Below are 17754 nucleotides of genomic sequence, written 5' to 3'. Positions count from 1 at the left end.
ACCTGCTGGCCCGGCTGACGAGGAAAGGCCAGTGTGGGGCGCAGACGGGATGGCCTGTGGGCCCCCTCCTCCCTGCCCCCTCCCTGCCCCCTGCCCGGCAACATTGTATCCAGGGACAGTCACGGACAACCGCAGCAGACATTCCCTTGCTTCCTGGATGTGCTCTTCAGCTTTAAAACCAACACTACAAGGAGAAGAGAGAAGACGTCCCAATTCTGAAGACAGTCAAGTCCATCCCAAGGGCAATCAAGTCCTGCACAGGGATTAAAGCCACAAGTGGGTCAGGCAGAGCGACAGGAGCGGCTGCCCGAGCTCTGCATCTTCCTCTACGTCACCGGCTCTCGGCTCTTGCTAGTTACCGTGTCCCCGGGAACACGCGGTGCCCGTCGGGGTAAGGCTGAAACGGCGCCCAAGCGGGCCCAGGGGGCACAGTCCGGAAGGTCTGCCTGCAGCCCGCTCCCTTGGCCGAGGCCTGGTGGCTCACAGCTGCGAATTCTCTGAACCCATTTCCCACGGGAGGCCGTGTTTCGTCGAGGAGAAAGAACAAAGGCAGGCACATTTGGGGACGCCTGGGTGGCTCAGTTGGTTAAGCGACTGCCTTCGGCTCAGGTCATGATCCCAGAGTCCTAGGATCGAGTCCCACGTCGGGCTCCTGGCTTGGCGGGGAGCCTGCTTCTCTGCTGACCTCTCTCTTCTCATGCTCTCTCTCTCTCTCTCTCTCTCTCCAATAAATAAATAAATCATTAAAAAATATCAGGCACGTTTGGAACACATCCTATTAGGAGAAGGATGAAAACCGCAACAACGATCAGTGCCCCCGGGAGGGTTCTCCCCGCAGCCCAGCGGGAGGCGGGCTCTGGAGTTCCCGTGCGTTTCTTACCATTTTTTAACTCCCTGCAGCCAGCATCCCCACCCGCCCGGGCCCGTTCTCCCTTCCTTCTGACCTGGAACTAGAATTTGGCCCCAACAGCCGCTGAGAGTCCCCCGGGGGCCCCACAGCCCCCCGGGGTTACATGCGGCCCATGCTGGGAACGAGCATAGCCACCGGGGGCACGGCTTGGCCGCGTCTGCTCCGGGTGAAGGGGTCCTCCCGTGACAGGCTGACCCCCATCCAAGTCCTAGTCTCCAGACCTATGAACGGAGCTTATTTGGGAAAAAAAAGTCTTTGCCGAAGCAGTTAAGAGTCTCAAGATGAGATCATCCTGGATTGTCCGGGCGGGCCCTAAACCCCGTGACAGGTGTCCTCAGAGAGAGGAGACAGCTGCGAGGCCACAGCGGCGGAACTGGAAGGCCACGGCCACAAGTGCAAGGATGCCTGGAGCCGCCTGGCGCCGAACAGGTGGAAAGGACCTTCCCCTGGAGCCTCCGGAGGGAGCTTGGTCCTGCCACGACCTGACCTCAGGCTCAGGCCTCCAGAACACGGGAGAGCGGATCTCTAGCTGGAACCCCCAGTGTGTGGTTATTTGCGTCTGGCCCCCCAGGAACTGGAGTGCTCACCTGCGATCTCCGACAGGTGCGTGCCCCAGGAAACAAGAGCTCTGGTCACCAAAGGCCGGTTCTAGAATGTTCCTAGCAGCTTTCATCACAATAGCCACACACGGGAATCCAGTCCAACAACAGAGGAATGGTGTAGCTACACTGAATGAAATACTGTCCTTACCACTCAGGATGGAAGTGCGGCTCACTCCTGCTGCGGGGGCGAATCTGACAGGCACGGCTCCGAGTCGCACCGGCGAGGGCCGGACACAGCGACGTGAGTGACACGCAAGGACAAAGTGAACACAGGATGGGGGCCACCCCTGGGGGTGGCAAGTGACTGGGAGGGACTGGCTGGGTTGCCCCACCAGCTCTGAGTTTCTGGTTACACCCTTCTGTATGTTTAAATTAAAAACAAAACAGGGCGCCTGGGTGGTCCAGTTGGTTGAGCCTTTGGCTCAGGTCATGATCTCAGGGTCCTGGGTCGAGTCCCTGCTCCGCGGGGAGCCTGCTTCCCCCGCACTCGTGCTCTCTCTCGCTCTCACTCTGCCATCTCTTTCTCTCCAATAAATAAATAAAACCTTAAAAACCGAAACAAGCCAGGTCCGAGGGGCTAGAGGTCATCGTTTCCACCTGGTAAGACGGGTGTGTTCTCCCACCTGTGCCCCCTGGCGAGCTGATCCCTGGAGGCCCGGGGAAAATCTTGGAGGGACACAGCTAGAGCCTATTTTGCGGCCCCTTGGATGGCGGCAGTCAGTGCCAGGTGCAGAGCGAGCCTGGTGCCTCCTCCTCCCAGCCTGGACTACGGCCACACCATGTTCTTCAAACAGCTCGGCCAGTGACAGGCAGGTTCCGAGATGCCCGTCCCCCACACTCGTGTGGACTTCTCAGCATGCGGCGGAGGCAGGGGAGGCTCATTAATGATGACGCTCAGTCCTGCCCTCGCTCCCAGCAAAGCCTGCATCCCCAAGCGAAGGCAAAGTCCTCACCCCACCTTCCAGGTATCTGCGAGGTCCGCCTCACCCACTCACCTCCTCTCTCCCCGTCACTCATTCAGCTCCAGCCACCCTGCCCACGGCACTCTTCCTCTAACCTGCCAGGCATAGTCCCGCCCCAGGACCTTTGCGTGTGCTTTTCTCTCTGCCCAGCCATGTTTGCCCTGGCTTTCACGAGCCCCAGGCCCCTGACCTGACTTTCCTGTCTCCTTCACGCCTCCACTCAAATGCCACTTCTGCAGACGCGTCTTTCTCGGGCCGTTCACGCCACGGCTGCCACCGACTCCCAACTCTGCGTCGCGGCCCCCAACGCTCACCTTCCTCTGACATAAGTATCTTTCACACTTGCCACCTCCCCTTATCCTCAGGAGCAGCGATTCTTCTCTCTGGGCCATTACTGTACCGGTGACTGTTGCAGCAGGGCCTGGCATACAGTGGGCGCTCAATATTTGCTGAATGAGCTCATGAATGCATTGGACCACTGGCAGCCCTCAGTGCTCCCTCCTCCTTCACTGGCATTCTCAAGGGTGAGGACGCAGGCAGGGGACAGGTGGCCACCACCAGCTGCAGACAAGCCGGGCCTGCTCTGGCAGGAACGGGGAGGACGTGTCCATGCCCATGGGAGGCAGCGCGGCCACGGACAGTGTCTTTGCACGCCGTCCAGTGTCCCTGGGGCGAGGTTATCCCCGGTTGAGAACCACGGAGTTACAGCCTTGCCAGCGCCCTGCTAACGCTCCCCCGTGTGTTTCCACCAGAAGCTGTGACCGGGGCGCCCGCGGGCTCGGTCGGTTAAGTGTCCGAATCCTGATTTGGGCTCAGGCCGTGATCTCAGGGTGGCGCCCAGCAGGGAGTCTGCCTGAGACTCTCTCCCGCTCCCTCTGCCCCTGCTTCTGCACAACCTCACTCTCTAGCAAAGAAATAAATCTTAAAAAAAAAAGAAGTCGTGATCACCCGGAGTCTTGGAGAAGCAGCCCTTGTCGGGGAGGGGCAGACCGTGGCGGACACTGCGGGGCCCCAGGTCCTTCCTCGCTGTGACTGCAGATGTCCGGCTAGGGACTTGCCTCTGTGCGATGGGAGGTGCCCCAGGGTTACAGACCCTCTTGGGGGTGCTGGGACTCAGGACTGGCAGAGGCTGGGGACCAGCCACCCGGCCCCCTACAGGTCCCGCACTCCAGGTCCTGCGCCCCCAGCTGAGACCACCTCCCAGCTCGGCTCCTCTCACTCACCCCCCACAGCTTCCCGGCTCTGCCTCCAGGAGCCTGACCCCAAATAGGGGGTGTTCCATCTTGCTAACAGGCCGCTGGGCTGAGTTTGCTTTCCGCATCTGTAGCCGTGCAGCGGGATCCGCACCCTCCTTGGGTGTTGGCCTGGTTTTAGGACGAGGGCCACGCCGGTGTCAAAGCAGAGACCAACTGTGGGCCGTCCGTGCCACCCGTCGCCCTCCTCCCCGCTTCCGTGAACCCCCTCTGATGGTAACCGCCAGCACCCCCCTTTACCGAAGGCTTCCTCCGCCCCAGGCCCCACACCGCTTGCAGGGGGCACAGGCCGAAGCGAATGGCCACGGCCACCCCCGGGAGCCAGCTGGGGAGGTGGGCGGGAGAGGCCTCCGGTGCGCAGAGGACACAGGCTCCCAGAGGTCCCGTGGGAGCGGCTCCAGGCCGCCGCAGCAGCTAAAGGCTTGGCGAGTCTCCTCCTTCGTCCCCCTGCGCACCCCCAACCCTGACCGGCCCAGATCCCCTGCCCCAAGTGATGGCTTGTCCCATTGTCCTCTGGGAGCCTCCTTGGCCCCAGGCAGGTGGGCGTAGCTGTCCCACCTCCGGTTCCTCAAGCGGAGCCCCGGCCACCCTGCATCCCTCCTCCCTGGCCCAGGCCTCCACCGGCCCCAACGGCGCACAGGCGGGACCAACGGCCAGACCAGGTGGGTCCCGGGAGCTTTATTGAGCCCTCGCTAGCAGGCTAGGCGTCTCAGCCGCCAGCAATGTTGCAGGCACCGCAGCGGGTGTCCGGGGTGGGTCCAGTGGCAGGTGACCTCCGTGCTGGACTCAGAGGTGGGCTCCAGGGAGGACTCGGACGGGCCGGAGACGGGCAGCTCGGTGTCCGAGCTGCTGCTGTTGGACTGCGTCGAGGGCCCCTTCTCCTGCTGTCCGCCAGACTGGGAGGCCTCGGGGGCCGGGTCCTCGGGCCCATCCGAGGCTTTGTTGGGGGGCTGCACGATGGGGGGGGCCTGGCTGGAGGAGGGGCTGGGGCGCAGCGCGGTGGAGCCTGAGGCCTCAGGGGCCGGCGGGAGGTGGCCCGAGGAGGTGACAGGTGGCGGGGGCTGCTGCTGGCCAGCAGCCAGGGGCCGCTGGCTGGAGGAGCTGGCCCGCGACCGAGGCTGGCCCCGGGACTTGCCAGGCAGCCGGGAGGTCAGGGACGGGCCGAAGGTGGTACGTGAGGCGGCCGGCTTGCTCCCGGACGAGGGGCTGCTGGAGGGCCCCACCCGGGAGTGCGCCGAGGAATCCGTGGACGACTTGGGCTGGCGTGTGCCCCCCAGCTCACCAGCCGGCAGCTGTGTGGACACGCTGGGCGAGGCCTTCAGTTGTCCTTCTGGAGCAGACTCACGCTTGCTTTGGCTGCGAAGAGACCGGCCGCGGGGGTGAGGCGGGCCTGGCTGCACCTGCAGGCCCGGGGCAGGGGGCGGGGACACAGGCCGGTTCCCCCATCCTCCATGGGGCCAGCTAGCTACGCCGCACGCCATGTGGCCCATGCATAGGCCCGACCTCCCGGGGGGTGGCGGCTACGTACGCTCAGCTCCCAGGGCAGCCGTGGGGGTGACGAGAGCCCGGCCACGGGCCAGGGTCTGCAGGACTGGTTCCCGAAAGCGAAGGAGAGAGAGGCTGACAGTGAGGGGCCCAGCCGGAGGGAGGCCGGTCAGGGCGAGGGCAGAGGAGGCAGCAGTGAGAGCGAGCAGCGGCTGGCGGGCTGGGACACGGGCAAACGGCGCTGGGAGAGCCGGACAGCCCCGCGCCCAGGGAGTACACACCGTCCCGCGTGATTCCCGCTGCCACGTCCAGAGCTCGCCCGCTGAACTCTCTCACGACGCTGTCCACGGCCTCGTGATGCTTTAGAAAGAGTGGACGAATGGCGCGATGATACAGCATGTGCGCCCCGTTCCAAGGTCCCGGGATCATGCAGAACAACAGGAAGGCGCACTGTGGGTGCAGGGCGAGCGTTACACTCTGTGACCCTCAGGCACGGGCCTGGACCTCCCCCACCAGACACCCCTCGGGGACGGCCTGGACCTCCCCCACCAGACACCCCTCGGGGACGGCCTGGACCTCCCCCACCAGACACCCCTTGGGGACGGCCTGGACCTCCCCCATCAGACACCCCTCGGGTAGGGGCCTGGACCTCTCCCATCGGTCGGGCCTGCTTCCTCAGACAGGGGCTGAGTCTCCCCCTCGCATCCCAGCAGGCAGCCCAGTCCTGTGTGTGTCCGGGGCCCCCACCTTGCCCACGTAGTAGAAAGGGAACCAGGACAGGAGTAGATCGCTGAAGAACTCGGCCAGCCCGAACAGGCCGTACACCACCCAGTAGGTGAGCCACACAGTGTCGTCCTCTTTGCTTGGGCTCTCGATTGCTTTGATTCTGGGGGACGTGGGCAGAGTCAGGGGCCGCCCACAGCCCCCAGATGCGCCCTCCCCCCCCCGCACCGGCCGGCCAGCAGGAACTCACGAAGCATATGCTGGGTACACAAAGCCGATTACATTGCACAGTAGAGACGCCCCGAAACCGAAGAGAAGATACAGGCTTAGGAGAGTTGCAGCCCCTGCGGAAGAGAGGGTGTGGGCGGGCGGCGCCTCCGAGCCGGGCCGTGGTGCCCCCAGCCGCCTCCTGGCCCCACAGGCTCAGACTGCAACAACCACGCCCCCAGAAGCCTCGGGGCCCCTCCAGCATGTGTCTGCTGCCCCTGCAGCCCGCGGACGACCCCCGCCACGCCCTGAGCCCCATGTTCTGTGTCTGTAACCAGTTATCCCGGTCAGTCTGTCCCCAACCTCCAGACTATGAGCTCCCCCAAGGGCAGGCGGGGATCTTGGCCCTGACAGGTAGAATGGCCGACCAGTAAACGTTTGTTGAATGAGTGCGTGACCACCTGCAAGCGTGGCTGCTTACTCCAGGTCCTGTGGGACGGGTGGGCACAAGGGCCGAGCATGCGAATGTAGGGATCGGAGGAAAACCTAAAAGAAAGGCCGCTCTGCCGGTAAGGCTTGGTTCCCAGGGAGCAGAGAAAGGCAACGTTCGTTCGTAACTCTGATCTCAACGGAGCTTTTCATCCTCACCCCTTCAGACAGTCCGGGCGGGGTCATCTGTGGGGGCGTCCTGGGCGCTGGGGGGCTGAGCAACGCGCCTGGCCCCACCCCACCGGTGCCAGGAGCAGCCCGAGTCGTGACAACCACCCACGTCATGTCCCCAGACATCGCCCAGTGTCCGGAGGGGGACCGCTTGGCCCCGTGTGAGGACCCTTTTCTGAGTACGAGACAGCTAGGCACAGCAGAGTGCCCCAGACCCCGGAGAGCCCTCTGCTTTTCGATTAGCAATAATCGCGCCTCGGATAAACCTCATTGGCTACGATACTGCCACTGCGCAAAGCTTGCCCTCTGCTTTTCCACCCACCACGTGACACCACGCAAGTCTCACGGCCTGGAGCCTCAGTTTCCCCATCTGTCAAAGGGGCAGTAATGGCCCTGCCTCCCGAGGTTGCCATGGGGATAGCTAAATACCATTCCACAGAGGGGTGGCCCCTGTCTACATGTTTACTGAGCACCTCTAGGCACACACGCACGTTCCCAGCGATGAGGGCTTCGAGAAAACACTGTTAGGGGAGCCGGGGGCCAGGAGCGCGACCTGCTCTGAAGGCAGTAATGGTACACACCGCGCTGATTAAGTGATTCGTGGGGCAGGTCCTGGCAGTTCCCCGCTGGGGCTCATGGGCCAGAACAACATGGGAAGCGGGGAAGTAAGGCCTAAGGTCACTCACAGAGCCTGCCCCCTCCCCCAGGCTGTTATCTGCAGAGACAGAGGTCACTTGGGTAGCAAAGGCCAGAGTCCCCCCGCCTTCCTTCCACCTGCATTAGTCTTTATCCCCGGGGCCTGGGGTCAGAAGCAGGAGGGAAGCCTCCCCAGTTGAGGAGTCGCTGGTCACTGCCTCCTCTGGGTTTCCTCCTTTGTGATCTGGGCTGGGGATTTGATCGTTTGGGGCGGCTGCGGTTCAAGAGTTCCCACACCTGGGTGAGGGGGAAATGGCTAGGCGGGGGGAGCGGCTTTCCTAGGGCACCTCTCCCCTCGATCCCTATTCCTGCAGCCTCAGCAAAGGGCAGGTGACCTTGGACACGGGGGAGGGCACAGCCCCAGAGTTCAGCAACAGATGGGGCTTGGGGGTGGGGCGGTTAGGGAGGGCGGGATGCTCCAGACTGGGCAGGTGGCAAAGGCGGCCTACCGCAAAGCCTCAAACCCTCTCGCCTCAGTTTCCTCCCTGTGACTCCCGGCCTCCCCACAGGCCCCTCCCCGGTGTTCTATGACCTAAATTTCCTGCCCACGGGTACCAAGGGTGTGGAAAGTCGGCAGAGAAGTCAGGGCCTGCTCCCAGGGTCAGGTTCCTGGCTGCACCAACCTGGTTGGGAACAGGAAGCCTGGGGCAGTAAATCAGTAAATGCGGACCTTTCCCCGGCTGCTGCGGGGCACGGGAATACCCCGGCTGAGGGAAACGGAAGGAAAGAGGCCGCTGCGGATCTGCGCACATAAGGTGCCCCAAATATATACCCCCGTCGTCACCCAAAGCCCCCTGCCAGGTCTGGACAAAGTGTCCCTGTGGCCCATTCCAGGGGGCTTCCTGGAAGAGGTCGCAGTGCTGATGGGCCTGGGATGCGGAAGAAGAGGGGGGAAGGCACTTAAGGAGTGCTCGCCAGACAGTCGGGGAGCCTGCCAGGGGCCACCCAAGGTCACTGAGGAAGAAAGGAAGAGGCTTTACTGGGCTGGAGAAGCTGGACCATCAGCCAGGCTACTCCATCCCAGGATGGTCCCTCACAGGCCGGAGCAGCCGGACCTCGTCTCTAGGGTCCCCCCTCCGGTATTTCTCCAACTCCACCACCGCCGTCAAACAACCCAGCGCAACCATTCATGCACAGTGGGCCGAAGCCGTTGGGGAGGAGAGGGAGAGGGCAGGCCAAGGGAGGGTACTGGCAGGAAAACAACGGAGAGAGGAGAGATGGGAATGACCCTTCCCCTCCTGGCCTGGAGCAGCATCGTTGGCGAAAAAATGGAAAAGCCGTAAGATCTCTACACTTGCTTCCAGGCAGGGCTCCACGAGGGACCGGGGTGTGGCAAGACTTCCAGGGCACTGGCTGCCTCCCCCAGGGCACACAGAGCAACTGGAAGAACCGGACTTTGGCCTGGCGGTCACCCAGGGCCACCAGGTAAGAGGCAGCGACGGCCTCCGGACCCGAGGACGGGAGTGGAGGTAATTCAGGGGTGACACTCGCCCGATATCGCACCGCGGGGCAGGGGAGAGGCCGCAGGCAGATGCGAAGGGGTCCACGACCCCTCCCCAGGATCTCCGTCTCCCTGCGGGGACAGTGGGGTGCGCCCCGCCGTCGGAGCCCGGACCCCGCAGAAGGCGCCGGCCGGAAAGGGTCAGGTCCTGGACCCAGGCGCCCCAGGACCTCGATGTGCCCGATGGCGAAATGGGGCAACGGCCCCCAGCGCCCCGGACGGCTCACCCGCGGCCAAGTACCGCTTGTCGACACCTGTCTTGGCTTCGAGAGCCCCTAGCGCTTCGGTGGCCAAGTTCCTCTGTTCCAGAAGGCGCTCGAAGCGCTGGCGCAGGCCGTCCATGGCACCGGCGGGCCCGGGGCTGGCAGCCCGAGCTCGACCGCTGCCCCGCGCACCGGCCCCGCAGCGCGCGTGCCGCCTTCCCCAGGCGCGAGCAGCTCGGCTCCGCCCCCGGGCTGGTCTCCGCCCCCGGGCTGGTCTCCGCCCCCGAGATGGTCTCCGCCCCCTGCCCCCCGCTCTGGCCAATGGGAGGGCAGGGCGGACAAAGGAGGTGGGGCCTGCCCCGTCTCCCCTGCCGCATGGCCCTCTGGCGGGCCGCGGCCGCCGCAGCCGCGACTCCGGGAGAAGGGGGCGGGGCGCGGAGGCAGAGGATGCCGATTGGCGGAGCGGGGGCGGGACGTAGAGGATTGGAGGGGCGGGGTCATGGCCGGGGATTATTGGCTGAGCTGGTGTGGGGGCGGAGCTGGTGGGAGGACCCAGAGAAAGACCAGAGCTGATTGGCGAGAACAGGGGAGGGGCGGGGCTGATCATAAAGGAAGAGGACCAGAATCTCAGGGCAGGGGGATGGGACGGAGCTAAATTCAGGAGGCGGGACTTACTGGGAAGAACAAGTCCGGTTGGACGGGGCAGGAGGCAGGGCTGATTCAAGAGGGAGGGGTGTGCACGAAAGTGGGCGGGGCCAGACAAAGGGCGGGGCCACGGCTAGCAACGGGGAAGCAGCTTCTCTTGGTCGGAGGATTTGGTCACTGTCCAAATCGGGGAGACCGAGGCTCCAGAGGATTTGGGTCCGCGGGAGACCGGGGCAGGCGTAGGTCCCCCCCAACCTCGGCCGGATCTTCGCGCTCCTCAAGGGAGAGCCGCAAGGCCCTCTGGGAGTTGAAGCCTTCCAGGGGTTGCTATGGCCTCGGGGGCGGGGCGGGCGCCTGGGCTGACTCGGCGGTTTGGCCAGGGGGAGGGGCTTTCGGAGGCCCCGGCCCGGCCCCGCCCCCGCCGCCATGCGGCCCGCCCGGACTGCGCTCTGGCTGCGCCTCGCAGTGGCCCTGGCCCTGGCCCTCGTCGGCCCACTGCCTGTGGGGTGGTCCTCGGCCCGGGCCCCCATCTATGTCAGCAGCTGGGCCGTGCGGGTGTCCCAGGGTTACCGGGAGGCCGAGCGCCTGGCGCGCAAATTTGGCTTCGTCAACCTGGGGCAGGTGGGTAGGGCCCCAAAGGACAGGAGGGCGGGGGACGGGGCTGGACCACCCCAGAGCCCGGAGACGGGAGGGCTATCAAGAACCCCCCCCCCCCCCCCAGCCCCTCGCCTCGACCAGCTTTAGATCCTGGGACCTCCAGAGGGCACCTGGCTGGGGGAGGACGCAAGCAAGAGGTGTGGGCCACTGTCCTGGGGGGCTCCCTCTCGGAGCCGGGCGCCATGGTTGCGGATGCTTCCCCACGTTCCCAGATCTTTCCTGACGGGCTCTACTACCACCTGCGGCACCGGGGCGTGGCCCAGCAGTCCCTGACCCCACACTGGGGCCATCGCCTGCGCCTAAAGAAAGACCCCAAGGTGAGCCTGGCCTGGGGGCCTTGGCCTCCTGTTATTCAAGTCACCTGCTCTCTGGGTTTCCACTTGGTGTCCCCTTCCCGCCTGTGGAGAGCAACGGGCTCCCAAGGGGTGCTGCGCTCACCTCGGGGCCGGCCTGCTGTCCACATTCCTTGTTGCCCCCCAACTCCCCTCCTCTATCTCACCCCGAAAGATCAGGATTCCTCTGTACTCCATAAAGACGGCGGGTACCATGGGAAGGGAAGTGGCCTTTTTTAGGACAGAAGCAATGGCTCCAGAGTGGGAATCCTGCCTGAAGTCACCCAGTGAGACTGTGAGAGGCTCAGAGGGGTGCCAAGTTGGGGAGTTGGGGGTCGAGGCTGAGTCTCAAGGCCTCAGGAGGCTTGCTGGGGTGTGGGCTGGGCCCCAGGACTGATCAGCAGGAGGCAAGAGGCTCCGTACTTGAAACCCACTGGGAGCACTGGGGACAGAAGTTGCTGTTTCCTGATGGGGTTTGCCAATGCACTGGATTTGGGGGACAGAGAGAAATCAGGGCCAGCTTCCAAGTCTGAAGCTGGACAGATGGAGAGACGATTACCCCATTACTGAGATGGGGGCGTGGGCACGTGAACTGGTTTTGGGGGGTGGCAGAGGTCTGAGGAAGAACAGTCTGGGCCAGGCAGAACAGCATGTGCAAAGGTCCCGGGGTGAGGGAGCCGCTGTGGCTGTAGCAGAGGGAAGCTGGTGAGGGCCAGATAAAGCAGAGCTTTGTGGTCCCTGGAGAGGGGGGCAGCATGGGAGGGTCTCAGCAGGGGTGATGCTACGGTGTTGTAGAGAGGGATGAGGGCAGAGGGGGAACCAGGGAGGAGGCAGGTATGGTCATCCAGGGATGTCTTGCAAGCGGTGGGGAGGAGGAGTAGAAATGGCCTCTACATAGGTGGGGGGAGATGGGCAGGTCTTGGGCAGAAGGATCTAGAACAGGGACTAGGAAAGGGGCAGGCTTGGACTTAAAGAGCAGTAGCCACATGTCAGTGGGCCCAGGGGACTGGTGATCTGAGGACCTTGGTCCCCTCTGCAGGCAGAGCCCCAGGCACGTGGGGACCCCAGAGAGTAGCCTCAGCAGACACAAGGTCCCGGGTCCTGTCCCACACCTTGAGGGACCCAGAACAGGCAGCAGGCAACCGGGACACATCCCACCAAGCTGTGACCCTACCAGAGATCTCCCCTTGGAGGACCTGGGGGCGAGGCCCGTCCACCGTAGAAGCAGCCCCAGGCCCTTTGGCCGGGCATCGGTGGGGCAGACGGGGAGGGGCCGGCCCCGGGAGAGGCGTGGGTGGAGGGGGCCGGCTTGTGGGCCCGGCGGCGCCTGCAGTGTGCGTCTGCCTCCAGGTGCAGTGGTTCGAGCAGCAGACGCTGCGGCGGCGGGTGAAGCGCTCAGTGGTGGTGCCCACGGACCCCTGGTTCCCCAAGCAGTGGTACATGGTGAGGCGGCTGGGCTGGGGGGGACGGGTGGGGGGGGCGGCCAGAGCGCCCTTGACCCCGGCGCTCCTGCCTCGCACAGAACAACAAGGTGCAGCCGGACCTGAACATTCTACAGGCCTGGAGCCAGGGGCTGTCGGGCCAGGGCGTTGTGGTCTCTGTCCTGGACGACGGCATCGAGAAGGACCACCCGGACCTCTGGGCCAACTACGTGAGGCTGTGGGGTCCCGTGTGCAGGGGTGGAGGCTGCCCCGGGTCCCACGGCCGGCCCCCACCCCTCACGTCCCCCCTGCGCCCCCAGGACCCCCTGGCCAGCTACGACTTCAACGACTACGACCCAGACCCCCAGCCGCGATACACGCCCAGTGATGAGAACCGGTGAGCCTGGCACCCTCCGGGGTGTGAGGGCAGGCAGTGCCTGGCGGGAGCCGGCGAGGGGCTCTAACGGGCTCCCCTCTCGCCTTGGCCCCAGGCATGGGACCCGCTGTGCTGGGGAGGTGGCGGCCACAGCAAACAACGGGTTCTGCGGCGCGGGCGTCGCCTACAATGCCCGCATCGGAGGTACGCGGGGTCTGGCTCGTGCACCCCGGGGAGGCACCTCTGGGGGATCCAGGCCCACGGGGGTGGGGGTGCAGTGGGACCGTCCCCGAGGCCTGACGCCCCCTGCCGCCGCCTCCCGCGCAGGCGTGCGCATGCTGGACGGCACCATCACGGACGTCATCGAGGCGCAGTCACTGAGCCTGCAGCCGCAGCACATTCACATCTACAGCGCCAGCTGGGGCCCCGAGGACGACGGCCGCACCGTGGACGGCCCAGGCATCCTCACCCGGGAGGCCTTCAGGCGCGGCGTGACCAAGGTGAGCGCACCCCGGGGCCTCGGGGCCTCGGAGGGCCTGGGCGGGCCTGGGCCTGCTCTCCAGGCCGACGCCCCCAGCCCGGTCCCCCTGTCCCTGTGTGCAGGGCCGTGGTGGGCTGGGCACGCTCTTCGTCTGGGCGTCGGGCAACGGCGGCCTGCACTATGACAACTGCAACTGTGACGGCTACACCAACAGCATCCACACGCTCTCGGTGGGCAGCACCACCCGGCACGGCCGCGTGCCCTGGTACAGCGAGGCCTGCGCCTCCACGCTCACCACCACCTACAGCAGCGGCGTGGCCGCCGACCCGCAGATCGTGAGTGCCCTGCTGGGTCTGCTCCCTCCCTGCCTAGCCCCTGCCCCTTCCCGACTGTCCCCTGTCCCCTCCGCACCTGTCCCCTGCCCTCTTCCTGCCTGTCCCCGCCTATCCCCTGCCCTCCTCCCCAAATGTCCCCTGCCCCCTCCCCAACTGTCCCGTCCTCCTTCCTGCATGTTTTTCTCTCCTCCCATTCTACCTGTCCCCTCTCCCCACCTTCCCTCCTGCTCCACCTTCCCTCCTGCCCCCCACTTCCCCTCCTCCCAGGGCTGTCCCGTGACAGCCCCTCACACGCTCTCCTGTCTTCCAGGCAGGGCCGGCTCCCCCGGTGTGTGACCTGGGGGGCCCTCAGGGCCCTATTCTTGGCGGGATCTCCGCGGTACCTTCTCGAACCCAGCCTGGGTTTTCACGGGTACCAGGCCCCCAAGTGCCCGTGTCTGCCCCCCCCATAGGTCACCACAGACCTGCACCACCAATGCACGGACAAACACACGGGCACCTCGGCGTCGGCGCCGCTGGCTGCGGGCATGATCGCCCTGGCTCTGGAGGCCAAGTAGGTGACGGAGGGGCGCCCGCTTCCCGCCCTCTTCCGCCACACGGCCCCGGCTCACCTGCCCCGCCTGCCCCCAGCCCGTTCTTGACCTGGAGGGACATGCAGCACCTGGTGGTCCGGGCGTCCAGGCCAGCACAGCTCCAGGCTGAGGACTGGAGGACCAACGGCGTCGGGCGCCAAGGTGAGGCAGGGCCGGCCGGAGGGACCGGGGGGCCCCGTCCGCGGAGAGTGATGACCGCCCCTCCACGCAGTGAGCCACCACTACGGCTACGGGCTGCTGGACGCCAGGCTGCTGGTGGACATGGCTCGGACGTGGCTGCCCACGCGGCCCCAGCAGAAATGCGTCATCCGGGTTGTACACACCCCCACGTGAGCGCCCTCCTCAGCCGCACCCCCCCCCCCCCCGCCGGCTCCCCGGCACCTCCCCGCACCCTTCGTTGCCATGGGGGGGGCGGGTCCCGAGGCCTCGGCTTCCCCATCTCTCAGAGGAGAGATTGGGCCCCCCGAACTGAGCCCAGACCCCGCCTGCTGGCTGCCCATCCCCCCAGCAGGCCCGCAGGAGGGGCCCTCACCCCCCACGCCGCCCCCAGCCCCATCCTGCCGCTGATGCGAGTGCGGAAGAAGGTGTCGGCCTGCGCGGGCCGCGCCAACTACATCCGCTCGCTGGAGCACGTGCAGGTGCGGCTGTCGCTGTCCTACAGCCGCCGCGGGGACCTGGAGATCTCGCTCACCAGCCCCATGGGCACCCGCTCCACACTCGTGGCCATCAGGTACCGGCGGAGGGCCGGGCTGGTGGCGGGTGCGCACCGCGGGGTCCGGCCGGTCTGGGCGGGTCCGCGCTGGCTGGGCGCCCGGCTCAGCTCCCCGCCCGCTGTGGGAGCCCCCCCAGGCACCAGCACGTGACCCGCCTCCACCCCACTCCCTGCCGCCCGTCCCAGACCCTTGGATGTCAGCGGCCAAGGCTACAACAACTGGATCTTCATGTCCACCCACTTCTGGGATGAGGACCCGCAGGGCTTGTGGACTCTGGGCCTGGAAAACAAGGGCTACTATTTCAACACGGGTGAGAGCTATAGGCAGGCTGCGGCCTCGGGCTCGGGGGGACCTCCCGGGCACCCCACTGCCAAGGGGCTCCTGGCAGTCTCCCTGGGAGACTGGGCGGGTGCGTCTGGCGCCGAGTGCGCCCAGTCAGTGATGCTCAGCCCGGGCGCCTTCGGGGTCAGGGACTCCAGCTCGGGGTGGGCTGGGGAGAGGGGCCCAAAAGGGCAGGACCAGGCGGCTAACAGCCTCTCCCCCTCCTCCCCGTGCCCACCGCAACCCCTGCCCAGGGACACTGTACCGCTACACGCTGCTGCTCTACGGGACGGCCGAGGACATGACCGCGCGGCCCTCCGGCCCCCAGGTGACCAGCAGCGCGTGTGTGCAGCGGGACACGGAGGGGCTGTGCCAGGGTGAGTGCCTGGCAGGGCCCGGCCTGCCCGCTGGGCGGCGGCAGCAGCGGGCAGTGTGCGTGTGCAGCCTGGGGCGGGATGGCAGCGGGGCGATGGGCCTCGGCCTCACGCCCAGGCGGATGTGTCCCCCGTACAGAATGCCACAGCCCCGCCTACATCCTGGGCCACCTCTGCCTGGCCTACTGCCCTCCGAGGTACTTCAGCCACACCCAGCAGGCAGTGACCCCCGGGCCTGGGCGCTCGGCGACACCCACCCTACGCATCTGCTCCAGCTGCCACGCCTCCTGCTACACCTGCCGCGGGGGGTCCCCGCTCAACTGCACCACCTGCCCCCCGTCGTACACGCTGGACGAGCTTCGGGGCTCCTGCTCAGGACCCGTGCCTCCCAACAGCACCCCCCAGCCCACCGCAGTGGCCCAGCCCAGCTGCCACCGTGGCCCAGCCCAGGCTGTGGTGCTGGCCTTGTTGGCCATGGCCTTGGGGAGCCCCTTCCTCCGCAGCGTCCTGTGTGGAAGCTGCCTGCCGCCGTGTGGGAGCCTCCTCCGGGCCGGGCCCCCCCCATCGCCACCCCAGGGCCGGCTGCTGGCGGGAACCTAGAGCCATCTGACGAGGGGGCAGACACAGGCCTGGGCAGGCACCGCTGTCCTGCTCCTTTGCTTCGGACTGGAACCCGGGCTGGGGATGCCAGAGCCTACCCCGAGAAGGCCTTGGGTGACCACCGAGGCCTCGGGCCAGGGGCGGCCTGCACAGAATCCTGGACCCGAAATGGGCAGGTCCAGGTGAAAGAGAGAGAGAGAAAAGTCTAGTTACGCAGTTTGGGGTTGGGGTTGGGGGTGGGGTGGGGCAGGGCCGAGGTCGTGCTGTGACCACCCTCCCTTCCCAGCCCCCTCAGTGGGTGGGAGGGGCCAGGGGATCCCATGACGCCATCCGGAGTCTCAGGCACCACATCCGACGTCGGAGTTTGCAAATAAAGGTTGAATAGGAGGTACCAAGTCTGCAGTCTCCTTTGGGGCAGGGGCAGCCCCCCTACCCACCCCGCCCCCATGGCAGGGTCCCGGTTTCCTCTGTGCCCGAGCGGAAACCGTCTTCTCGCAGACGTCAGGCCCTGGAGGACCCAGCGGTCTGCAGGGGCAAGGGGGCGCGCCCGGCTCGGGGAGGGCCAGCTGTGGTGGACTCCACGGCGGGCGACCTGCCGCCTCCCTAGCTCCCCTGGAGGCCCCTCCAGCCTGCGGGCGGGCTGCTCTTTAAGGCCAAAGCGGGCTTTCAGGGACGGTCCCCCACGGAGGGCTGGGTTAGAGATTATCCTCCTTTTCAGCTCCCCCAGGGTCGTGCGGAGGCTGGGGAGGTCGCGGCTGCAGGTATGTTGCTTTCGCTCACCCCAAGCTGGATTTTCCCCGCTCCCTGTCCATGCACGAGCCTGGGCTGGGCGTGTCGCACGCGTGGACGCCCACGGTGTGGCGCCTCCTGGGTCCGCTTCCCGCCCTGAGCGTCGTGGACTCGGGGTCCGTCCCCGCGGCGGCGCGTGGCGCCTCGCTCGTGTTCTTGGCCGAGTGGACGGAGGTATTGGGCCAGTCCGTCCATCCGTGGAGGCCTGTCGGGGCTGTGTCGTGACGCCCGCCCCTCTGAGCGTGCGTGTCCGGGAGTGCTGGGCCTCGCGTCACCTGCACAGCAGTCCTAAGCCTGGCACCTGCTTCGCCGAACGTAAGAGCGAGAGGGAGTTTTCCCCCCGGGCACACGGTGAGTGCCCAAAATGTGCCCACGGAGCCACACGAGATTTAAGCGGTCCTTCTCGGTGGCAGGATTCAGGTGGGAACAACCCCAGCGCTCGTTAGCTTGTGGGTGGCCCGACAGGACATGGTCCACGCTCACGCGGAAACAGTACTCGGCCACGAGCGTGGGGGCGAGGCCCCCAAGCGCAGCCCCGGGACGGACTGGAGCCCACGACGCGCGGGGAGGGGACCAGACACAGAAGGGCACGCGGGGTGTGAGTCCACGTGTGCGACACGCCCAGACCAGGCTCCTCCGGGGACAGGAAGGGGGCTCGTGGGGGCCGGCGGGAGGCAGGGAATGACTACTGATGGGGACATGGCTTCTTTTTGGGGTGACGGAAGGTTCTGGAACTAGACTGTGGTGATGGTTGTGCGTCTCTCTCAAAACCACGACTGTACGCTTCAAATGGTGGACTGTAGGGCACGTAGATGACCACGTCCAGAAAAGCTGTCAAAAGGCACAGACACCCTCTGATCTGAGCTTGTCTCCCACCCTAGCTCTCAGGGCAGGAGCCCAGGCGGGAAGTTTTAG

General features: G+C 65.9%; 2 protein-coding genes and 1 non-coding gene across 19 annotated transcripts; 1 reads left to right on the top strand and 2 right to left on the bottom strand.

Moving 5' to 3' along the window:
- Window positions 1-4913: 4913 nt before the first annotated feature.
- On the bottom strand, window positions 4914-9440 carry REEP6 (receptor accessory protein 6). The gene is made up of 5 exons (XM_045990849.1): window positions 9227-9440; window positions 6186-6279; window positions 5960-6098; window positions 5494-5662; window positions 4914-5083 (listed from the first exon to the last, which is right to left on the bottom strand). The coding sequence occupies exons 1-5, from the start codon at window positions 9339-9341 to the stop codon at window positions 5046-5048; spliced, it is 555 nt and encodes a 184-aa protein (XP_045846805.1). The 5' UTR covers window positions 9342-9440; the 3' UTR covers window positions 4914-5045.
- Window positions 6958-7102, bottom strand: LOC123933331. The gene has a single exon (XR_006816563.1). It is a non-coding gene; the product is annotated as a U4 spliceosomal RNA (small nuclear RNA).
- Window positions 7110-16439, top strand: PCSK4 (proprotein convertase subtilisin/kexin type 4). 17 transcript variants are annotated; one of them, XM_045990847.1, is made up of 16 exons: window positions 7110-7739; window positions 8803-8923; window positions 10717-10821; window positions 12187-12279; window positions 12359-12487; window positions 12578-12654; window positions 12749-12837; window positions 12961-13133; window positions 13237-13449; window positions 13902-14002; window positions 14080-14183; window positions 14254-14371; window positions 14551-14772; window positions 14941-15065; window positions 15331-15453; window positions 15590-16439. In XM_045990847.1, the coding sequence occupies exons 4-16, from the start codon at window positions 12277-12279 to the stop codon at window positions 16048-16050; spliced, it is 1938 nt and encodes a 645-aa protein (XP_045846803.1). In that variant the 5' UTR covers window positions 7110-7739; window positions 8803-8923; window positions 10717-10821; window positions 12187-12276; the 3' UTR covers window positions 16051-16439. The 17 variants fall into 17 exon arrangements, 16 of the variants coding, with proteins under 16 accessions (XP_045846803.1, XP_045846796.1, XP_045846793.1 ...); XM_045990840.1 differs by having other exon boundaries at window positions 7110-8253; window positions 8803-8967; XM_045990837.1 differs by having other exon boundaries at window positions 7110-8577; window positions 8803-8967; window positions 12193-12279; window positions 12395-12487.
- Window positions 16440-17754: the final 1315 nt, after the last annotated feature.

This window comes from Meles meles, chromosome 20, assembly GCF_922984935.1.
Source record: "Meles meles chromosome 20, mMelMel3.1 paternal haplotype, whole genome shotgun sequence".
NCBI lineage: Eukaryota > Metazoa > Chordata > Mammalia > Carnivora > Mustelidae > Meles > Meles meles.
The sequence above is the reverse complement of the archived record's forward strand: the minus strand, read 5'-3'. Positions and strand labels throughout refer to the sequence as shown.

Excerpts from the sequence above, each read along its gene's own strand:
- PCSK4 (XM_045990832.1), top strand. The coding sequence starts at position 8,161 with ATGCGGACCTTTCCCCGGCTGCTGCGGGGCACGGGAATACCCCGGCTG. Across the intron at positions 12,488-12,577 it reads CGGACCTCTGGGCCAACTAC|GACCCCCTGGCCAGCTACGA; the intron begins GTGAGGCTGTGG and ends CTGCGCCCCCAG. Across the intron at positions 12,655-12,748 it reads ACGCCCAGTGATGAGAACCG|GCATGGGACCCGCTGTGCTG; the intron begins GTGAGCCTGGCA and ends CCTTGGCCCCAG.
- REEP6 (XM_045990849.1), bottom strand. The coding sequence starts at position 9,341 with ATGGACGGCCTGCGCCAGCGCTTCGAGCGCCTTCTGGAACAGAGGAAC. Across the intron at positions 6,280-9,226 it reads CAAGCGGTACTTGGCCGCGG|GGGCTGCAACTCTCCTAAGC; the intron begins GTGAGCCGTCCG and ends TCTCTTCCGCAG. Across the intron at positions 6,099-6,185 it reads GTGTACCCAGCATATGCTTC|AATCAAAGCAATCGAGAGCC; the intron begins GTGAGTTCCTGC and ends CACGTCCCCCAG.